An 8,852-nucleotide genomic window follows, 5' to 3' on the forward strand; every position below is an offset into this window, starting at 1 on the left:
TTAGTTTACTAAATTGCAATTTTAAATTTCCCGCAGAGTTTATTGTTGATAAAGTCGCGGAATGATGACGCAAGCGCGTGACGTCACGGACTGTAAGGAAATATCAGCGCTGCACGACTCGCGGCTAAAAGTCGTCTGCTTTAACTGCATAATTACAATGTAATTTGGACATCTGTGTTGCTGAATCTTTTGCAATTTGTTCATTTAATAATGGAGACTATAAAAAAGAATGCTGTTGGTGGAAAGCGGTGTATTGCAGCTGTCTTTAGCACCGAGACACAGCCGGTGTTTCTTTGTTTGTTGTGAAGCTTTAATACAGAGCGGTCGAGCGAACATGTTCTCTCTACGTCAACCAGCATGTCTTTGGATGGGAGAAATCAGTGGATTATAGGACTTCTTCCTGCAGCTCAAAAAGGCAGCTGTGATCTTGGCTCCTCCATTGGCTTCTATAAGAGACACTGGCGTTCACCGCAGCTATCCGACTTTCAGGTATGTCTTTAGAATCTCACTAAAACACTATTAAAACAATAAGCAGATAAGGGATCTTCCAGAATTATCCTAGTAAATGTGTCTAATTACATCTGAAACGCTGCCTGCCGCCGCCGCCTTTTTTTTTTTTTTCTTCTTTTTTTATCTAGTACTTCACTCTAAACGTCCTCATCCACAAATCTTTCATCCTCGCTCAAATTAATGGGGAAATTGTTGCTTTCTCGGTCCAAATTGCTCTTACTGCTTGGTGGCTCCCATTATAAACAATGTAAAAATGTCTGGAGCCCTGCAACTCGTGACGTCATGCGCACATACTTCCGGTAAAGGCAGGTCTTTTCTATTAGCGACCAAAAGTTGCGAACTTTATCGTCGATGTTCTCTACTAAATCCTTTCAGCAAAAATATGGCAATATCGCGAAATGATCAAGTATGACACAATGAATGGACCTGCTATTCCCGTTTAAATAAGAACATCTCATTTCAGTAGGCCTTTAAAGCTGTTAGCGCCTAGCAATGTGAACAGTTAACATGCAAAAAGCGAGCATGCAACATTTTGTGTTGATGTGTACTGTATGTATGCATGCATCTCCAATAGGAAAATTAAGTATCCATACATGGACTGATACATAGACTAGATATATAGCTGTCAGGTTCAAATTGCAAGGACTCCACGTGAGAGAATAGATGATTGAAGGCTGTTTAATTAACAAAACCAATTTCCATGGGTGTATATACAGTTGATAGAAAAATATTAAGCTCGACATTTCATTTCCAGGTTGGTAAAAATTATGTTCAGGAATGTTTACAGTCCAGCGTCATTCATTAGGCCCGCCTCCAAAGAAGCCCCACATCATACCTGCTGCGTCCAGCCTCACCTTCTACATCCAGCATAGAGACATCCTACCTATTGAGTCAATCCCAACCAAGAGCTGCAGAAAATGGACAAGCGGGGCATCACCATGCGTAATTTCACAAACAGACATAAAGACATCAGCGGTCCAGTGTGCGCTTCTGTATGGCTTCGGCCACCGCAGTGCGCAAAAGGGCAATGACAGAGCGAGGGTCATCGCTGCCTATCACGGCGCTGCCTGATACGATCATGTTAGCACCAGCCTATAAGTAACAGAACACAGACCTCACTTTTTTGTTTATTTTTAATATGGTTGCGGTGTGTTTATTTTGCTAACCTCTGCACACTTGTAAATGGTGTCCGGGCCCACGCCACCGTCTACTTCAATGTCCAACGAGGGGAACTGACCCCTTAGCCACGTCACCTGGGCACATGTAGTAGATGGAAAAGACACGTATTACTATATAACATTTTTTTAAATGTCACAAGAATAAAGTAACATTTCAAGTGGGGAAAAACTTATTTTACAGGAACAAAATTGTAATTTAATAAAGCGGGAAAAACAAAATTTTGCAAGAATTAATAGTAATACTGTAATGTGTAAAAGTGCACAAAAATAATCGATTCACATTCCGATTGTATATCAATTTGTAATGTTCAAAAATCGAATAAAAAAATAAATAATCAATCAATCAATCAATCAATGTTTATTTATATAGCCCCAAATCACAAATGTCTCAAAGGACTGCACAAATCATTACGACTACAACATCCTCGGAAGAACCCACAAAAGGGCAAGGAAAACTCACACCCAGTGGGCAGGGAGAATTCACATTCAGTGGGACGCCAGTGACAATGCTGACTATGAGAAACCTTGGAGAGGACCTCAGATGTGGGCAACCCCCCCCCCCTCTAGGGGACCGAAAGCAATGGATGTCGAGCGGGTCTAACATGATACTGTGAAAGTTCAATCCATAGTGGCTCCAAGACAGCAGTGAGAGTCCCGTCCACAGGAAACCATCTAACATTTTAAAAGTCGCTTAAAATTTATTTTTATAACAATCGATTTTTTTAAATAAGTTTTATACCATATCCATGCAAACAGAAATAGCTTTTCTAAACTGTGACCCGTTTTTAAAGTTTCATTATAATTATTATACCAAATAACACATTACGACAATCGATTAAAATCGAGAATCATGTTGAATTGATAATCGGTTCTGAAATGAAACGTCACCCCAGGAATCAGAATCGGATAACATTGTTAGGTACCCAAAGATTCACACCTGTAGTAAAGTGACAGATAAAAAACTTCAGATTTTGCAAGAATAAAAATCAATTTTTAGAAGTTCTATTTTTTATTTTTGCAACGACACATTTTACTACCGCAAGAAAACAAATTGTTTAATGTGTAAAAAAACTGAATTGATCATGCAGTTGTAATATTAAAAGGGAAATTTTTTTTGAGCATAACATGTTTCCCACAAAAAGTGACAATTTATGAGTGAATTTGTAACATAACTCATAAATCTTCAAAACTAAGTAAGGTTGTAATTTTAGGGAATACATTGTGAAATAGTTAGGTTAAATTTGTACTATTATGCAGGAAAAACTTAATAAAGGAATACAATTGTAATTCAATTAAATTCATACTACAAAAACATACATTTTAAAACAATAAAATGTGCATTATTATTAGGAGTAGTCATAGTATTTATTTTTTAACTGTTTTGACAATATTTTCTTAACAAAAAACATTACTTTTATAAGTAAAAAGTTACACTGAAGTAAATTTGTTGGAGGCAAAAAAAAAACCTGGTATAAGAGTAAAATCATATTGAAAAGAAAAAGCTATGCTTTTTGAATACATAACATTTTGTGAGAAAAAATGTTGGAGAAATTTTTTTTACAAGAAAAAAACATTGTAATGGCAGGTATTTTACTTCCTAGCGCGGATTGTCGGGTTGTTGCTGTTGTCAGTATAGAAGTATGGAACTGCCTTGAGCCACATGATATGAACAAAAAACAACACGGGAACTGTAAAACAGATAACTGGTTCTGTTGGAGCAAAGACTGGCGCAACTACGACACACTGCTTTTAAGCTGTGTCTGGTGCTGTTAAATACTCTCCATGTTCTCCTGTAACATACTGTACCTTGGACATCATGTCCTCCATGAACTTCTGCCCTCCAAAGCCAGGTTCAACAGTCATGACCAGAGCCATGTCGACCTGGCTGGCCCAAGGTGCAAGCATTTCCACTGTAGTCCCAGGCTTTATTGCCAAACCCACCTGCACACAATGACCACAAAAACTCAGCCTGACGGTATGTTCTTAGGCTATGTCTACACTAAGCCGGATAACCCCTTAAATGAAACATTTTTAGACTAAGCCCCGTTTCAGCCACACTAAACTATCGTTTAAGGTCCTCCTCCTCGGACAAAATTATATACGGGTAAGTGCGCCGTCTATTTCTTTAATCTACGGCTCTTAGCTTTGTATGGACTCATTGATCGTTTACAAACTGAGTTCTGAGAGAAAGTGACGCCAGAAAGACCACGCTCCACACAGGAAGTGACGTCAGAAGGAACGCGCCACAGCCAGCTTTATAATAAAGCAGTTTTGTAACTCGGAGCTAACCACTGGAAATATGAAGACGAGTCATCCATAGATGCCCGACTTTCTCTTCCGTCTGTACAGACGCTTGTGGAAATCACACATGAATACCTTAAAAGAAAGCGATTGCGGCTATTTGAGATACAACACTTCTCGGGCGGCAAGAGAACTTTCGAATGTCCAGGTCAGCTGTGATTCTACTTACCGAAAAACGTTGTCCATTTGTCGAAGGAAAGACAACGAAAATATGGGCTCCCGTGGATGTGATAAAAAAGGCAGCATGTGCTTTCTATTACCTGGCCATCAAGGGAAAACTACGGAAAATAGCTAATACATTATGACTGGCAAAGCAGACTGCATCAGTTATTGTCCGCCATGTATGTCGCAGACTCAACGTCAAGGTCAGGTGTCGGGAACCTTTTTGGCTGAGAGAGCCAAGAAGCCAAATATTTTAAAATGTATTTCCGTAAGAGCCATATAGTATTTCTTTAACACTGAACACAACTAAACGTATGCATTTTTAAGTAAGACCAACATTTCTGGAGTATAATAGGTCTTTTATTCTTTTTAATAACATTGTTATTCTGAAGCTAACTGTGGAGAGGGCGTGGCCTGCGGGCCTGCAGCGAAGCGGGGTGTTGCCAGGACCGGCCTCGAAATCGGCAACAGGTGCGTAGATGGCTCACCTGGGCCTTATCTAATCACTTGTCGCTCTGTTTATAAGCAGCAGCCCGGAGGAGAGACGGGGTTGGGGCTTGAGCCAGAGTACGTGCGAGAACGAAAGAGAAAAAGACAATTGCTGGAAAGCAACTGAGAGACTTATTGAAAAATTTAAAAAAATACTAAAACCCTGAAACAGGCTCTTATGTCAGTGGTTGGTGGCCTGAAGAACCCCCAGGAGGGCAAGCCCTAAACCAGGGGCGCTCACACTTTTTCTGCAGGCGAGCTACTTTTCAATTGACCAAGTCGAGGAGATCTACCTCATTCCTATTTATAATTTATATTTATTTATTTATGAAAGAGACATTTTTGTTAACAAGTTAATGATGTTTAATGATAATACAAGCATGTTTAACACACATAGATTCCTTTCTTTCATGAAGACAAGAATATAAGTTGGTGTATTTGATTCTGATGACTTGCATTGATTGGAATTAGACAGTGGTGCTGATAACGTCCGCATTTTCAAATGGAGGAAAAAAAAGTCCTCCTTTCTGTCCAATACCACATGAAAGTGGTTGGATTTGGCATCTCATTTGTCCAACTTGCATACTCGTTTTTAAACACTTTGTTATGAGAGTAGCATATGTGTGTGGCCCTTTAATGTCTGGCAGCAGGTGAGTGACGTCAGTGAGTGTGCGGGTGGGCAAGCAAGTGAGAAAGCGGTCGCTGAGGGCGGGGGAGAAATACATTGGCATCAAACTCCGTAGCTTGCTAGCTTGTGCACGCTAGCTTTCTGAGACTCTTATTTTGTTAGCACAGGCAGGATGAAACAGGTCTTTTATGGTGAAGACAGGAACTGTGCAGTCGGTCTTTAGAGTTTTGACAGTAGGTACGGAGTCTCTAGAAATAAAATGTGTTTCTCTGCGTCCGCCCTGTTAGTGATTTTTTTCTTAAATATGAGCTTGCAGCAACCAGCGTCATCTCACAAGATCCTCGGATGCCGAGAATGTCAAACAACTGACGAAAGTGAAGTCTTGGTATGATTGATGATTGCTCATTTTTATGTCTATTTTTTAATGCCTGGCTTGAGATCGACTGACACACCCTCCGAGATCGACCAGTCGATCGCGATCGACGTAATGGGCACCCCTGCCCTAAACTAACCAATAATAAATAAATCACTTCTTACCCTTAATGCAAGTTCTTGAACAAGTGCAATTAAAAAAGGATGGATGGATTCAAATGCATGAGCATGTTTTATATTTTGAACATTATTTTTAACACTTTGATTACAAGTGGGCTTCACGGTGGCAGAGGGGTTAGTGCGTCTGCCTCACAATACGAAGTTCCTGCAGTCCTGGGTTCAAATCCAGGCTCGGGATCTTCCTGTGTGGAGTTTGCATGTTCTCCCCGTGAATGCGTGGGTTCCCTCCGGGTACTCCGGCTTCCTCCCACTTCCAAAGACATGCACCTGGGGATAGGTTGATTGGCAACACTAAATTGGCCCTAGTGTGTGAATGTGAGTGCGAATGTTGTCTGTCTATCTGTGTTGGCCCTGCGATGAGGTGGCGACTTGTCCAGAGTGTACCCCGCCTTCCGCCCGATTGTAGCTGAGATGGGCGCCAGCGCCCCCCGCGACCCCAAAAGGGAATAAGCGGTAGAAAATGGATGGATAGATGATTACAAGTGGAATTATTCATTAATTATTGTGGGATGGCGTGGCGCAGTGGGAGAGTGGCCGTGCGCAACCCGAGCGTCCCTGGTTCAATTCCCACCTAGTACCAACCTCGTCACGTCCGTTGTGTCCTGAGCAAGACACTTCACCCTTGCTCCTGATGGGTGCTGGTTGGCGCCTTGCATGGCAGCTCCCTCCATCAGTGTGTGAATGTGTGTGTGAATGGGTAAATGTGGAAGTAGTGTCAAAGCGCTTTGAGTACCTTGAAGGTAGAAAAGCGCTATACAAGTACAACCCATTTATCATTTTATTTATTTAAGCAGTGTCAGCTCAGAATTATCCGAGAGCCAGATGCAGTCATCAAAAGAGCCACAGGTTCCCTACCCCTGGTCTAGGTTCACAGTATATAAAGTCACTAAAAAGGAATGGTCAATGAAGGTGAAGGCAAAAGAGTGAGGAGTGTCCTAACCAGATATCTACATCCCTAGTTTGATTGATGTAAAATGTTCTTTATCACATTGTTTATGTGTCTAATAAAGAATTGATTAATTTCTGATGGCTTAGGTGTGATTCACCACAATAGGGCCCCACAGCACACTGGATTCAGTTAATTGAAATACCACAACACAGGATATTGTTGCGATATTTACGATCTTGCACACAAAGCAACACTGAAAGGTGACTATGACGTGCACATTTTTCGCGCATGCGTACTAGGTCACGTTGCGGATGGACAGAGGGGGTCTTAAACGGCGGCATTGTTGTGTGTGGACACGGATAACGTTAGGTTGCATTTACCCTGGATAGTGTAAACAGGGCCTTAGTATTTTATTGGTCAGTGTCCTCATCTCACCTTCATACCACTCTGTTGGATCTCCTTGATGAGACTTCCAGGGTTACTGGTGGCCTCCAGGTGGAACGTGTACTGGTTGGCTCCGGCTGCAGCCATGGGCTTTACCCACTGCTCAGGCCGGGACACCATCATGTGCATGTCTGCAAACACCAGCACAGTCACAATGAGTCTATGGTTTACACTTAAGATTGTGTGGATTTAGAGTAGTTGTATACAGATTATCACCAAAGAAAGGGTCCGGGCCGACCGACTTCCTCAGGCATTCTACCATGGGATGACCAAACGTGATATTTGGAACAAAATGGCTGAGAGAGGAAGAGAAAAAAAAACATTGAGAAAACCTGAGATTACATACCGTATTTCCTTGAATTGCCACTTGGCATATAGTATGCACCTGCCTTGAATTACTGCTGGGTCAAACTCGCTTCGCAAAATAATTGGCGTATGCTTAGTATTATCGCCTGGTCAAACTAGTGATGTCACAAGTGACACTTCCCCTGTCATCATTTTCAAAATGGAGGAGGCTGATTTCAATACCGGTAATTTGAAATCGCATAGAGGGAAGAAGATTACGAGCTATTCAGTAGGATTTAAGGTCCTACATCACACTCAAATTTTTACTGCATGCCATTGGTAAGTGCCGGAGTGAGAAGAGGTTGTAATATAATTAGTGCATGCTTACTTTTACCACATGCCTTTGGTAAACGCAGGAGTGAGAAGAGGTTTTAAATTAATTAGCGCCCCGGCGGCCATTCAAGGAATTACGGTAATCAAATGTTTTCTGAACAAGCAGCATTGAATGATACAGTTGTTTTGACGAAACTATTTTGAATAAGTTACTTGTATTAGCAGCATGCGAGTGAAACAAAGTAAAACAATGTATTAATTAGATAATGGAAATATTGTTACATTTAATTTAAAAAAAAACTATTCCTCGTGCACGGCAATGCACTTCTGGCTAGCCATTAGCATGCTCGCTAGCTACTGTAGAAGAAGTGATAAACTGACCCGTCCATGACGTCGAGGTGCAAATAATCCGCCCCGCACTCCATCATCCTCACACACTCGCTGCCCAGACATGACAGGTCACTACTTAGAATAGACGGACCGATTTTGGCCGAGTAGGGCATGATAGAATGTGTTGTTAGTACTGCCTGCTACACAACCGGGCAGCTAGATTAGCCAGGTCACGTTCCAAATATTCAGTAAAGACGGACTTCCGGTCTGAGTCCTCATCGTAAAATAAAACAACGTCCATTAATTGCTAAATTATATTTAGTAGTTTACTTTTTAAAATATGTATTCTATATACATGCTCTGCGATTTTACTATACATTTAATATTAAAATAAAATAGTGTGTACACTTCTAGTTGGCTGAAAGGCATTTTACTTTGAAAGGACGTTTCCCAAACAGGAAGTGAATGTTATAACAGCCGGTGACTTTACGGCCAGCTCAAACTCACCAAAACCCTTCACTTCCCCTTTCAGAATAAGACAGTAGCAGTTCCTTGACACTTGATGGCGCATTGCTCCTATGGGAAGAATAAAACGCATTAATTGCCATTGCTCAAGCAAATGATGAGGTTGTATTACTATTTTTCTATTAAAAATGTTCAACAAATAATAATTATCACAACTGCATAACTATGGTTATGATTAGTAGCAGGCAATGTAGGAAAATGTAATATATTATTCCATCCATCCATT

General features: G+C 41.1%; 1 protein-coding gene across 1 annotated transcript; it reads right to left on the reverse strand.

The window, feature by feature from the left end:
- Positions 1-1,172: 1,172 nt before the first annotated feature.
- Positions 1,173-8,363, reverse strand: rpe (ribulose-5-phosphate-3-epimerase). Its single transcript, XM_061878828.1, has 6 exons — positions 8,153-8,363; positions 7,370-7,449; positions 7,145-7,284; positions 3,495-3,629; positions 1,677-1,763; positions 1,173-1,602 (listed from the first exon to the last, which is right to left on the reverse strand). The coding sequence occupies exons 1-6, from the start codon at positions 8,272-8,274 to the stop codon at positions 1,480-1,482; spliced, it is 687 nt and encodes a 228-aa protein (XP_061734812.1). The 5' UTR covers positions 8,275-8,363; the 3' UTR covers positions 1,173-1,479.
- Between the last annotated feature and the right edge of the window lie 489 nt (positions 8,364-8,852).

Source organism: Nerophis ophidion, linkage group LG19 (genome assembly GCF_033978795.1).
Source record: "Nerophis ophidion isolate RoL-2023_Sa linkage group LG19, RoL_Noph_v1.0, whole genome shotgun sequence".
NCBI lineage: Eukaryota > Metazoa > Chordata > Actinopteri > Syngnathiformes > Syngnathidae > Nerophis > Nerophis ophidion.

Excerpts from the sequence above, each read along its gene's own strand:
- rpe (XM_061878828.1), bottom strand. The coding sequence starts at position 8,274 with ATGCCCTACTCGGCCAAAATCGGTCCGTCTATTCTAAGTAGTGACCTG. Across the intron at positions 7,450-8,152 it reads CACCTCGACGTCATGGACGG|CCATTTTGTTCCAAATATCA; the intron begins GTCAGTTTATCA and ends TTCCTCTCTCAG. Across the intron at positions 7,285-7,369 it reads CGGCCCGGACCCTTTCTTTG|ACATGCACATGATGGTGTCC; the intron begins GTGATAATCTGT and ends TGGTGTTTGCAG.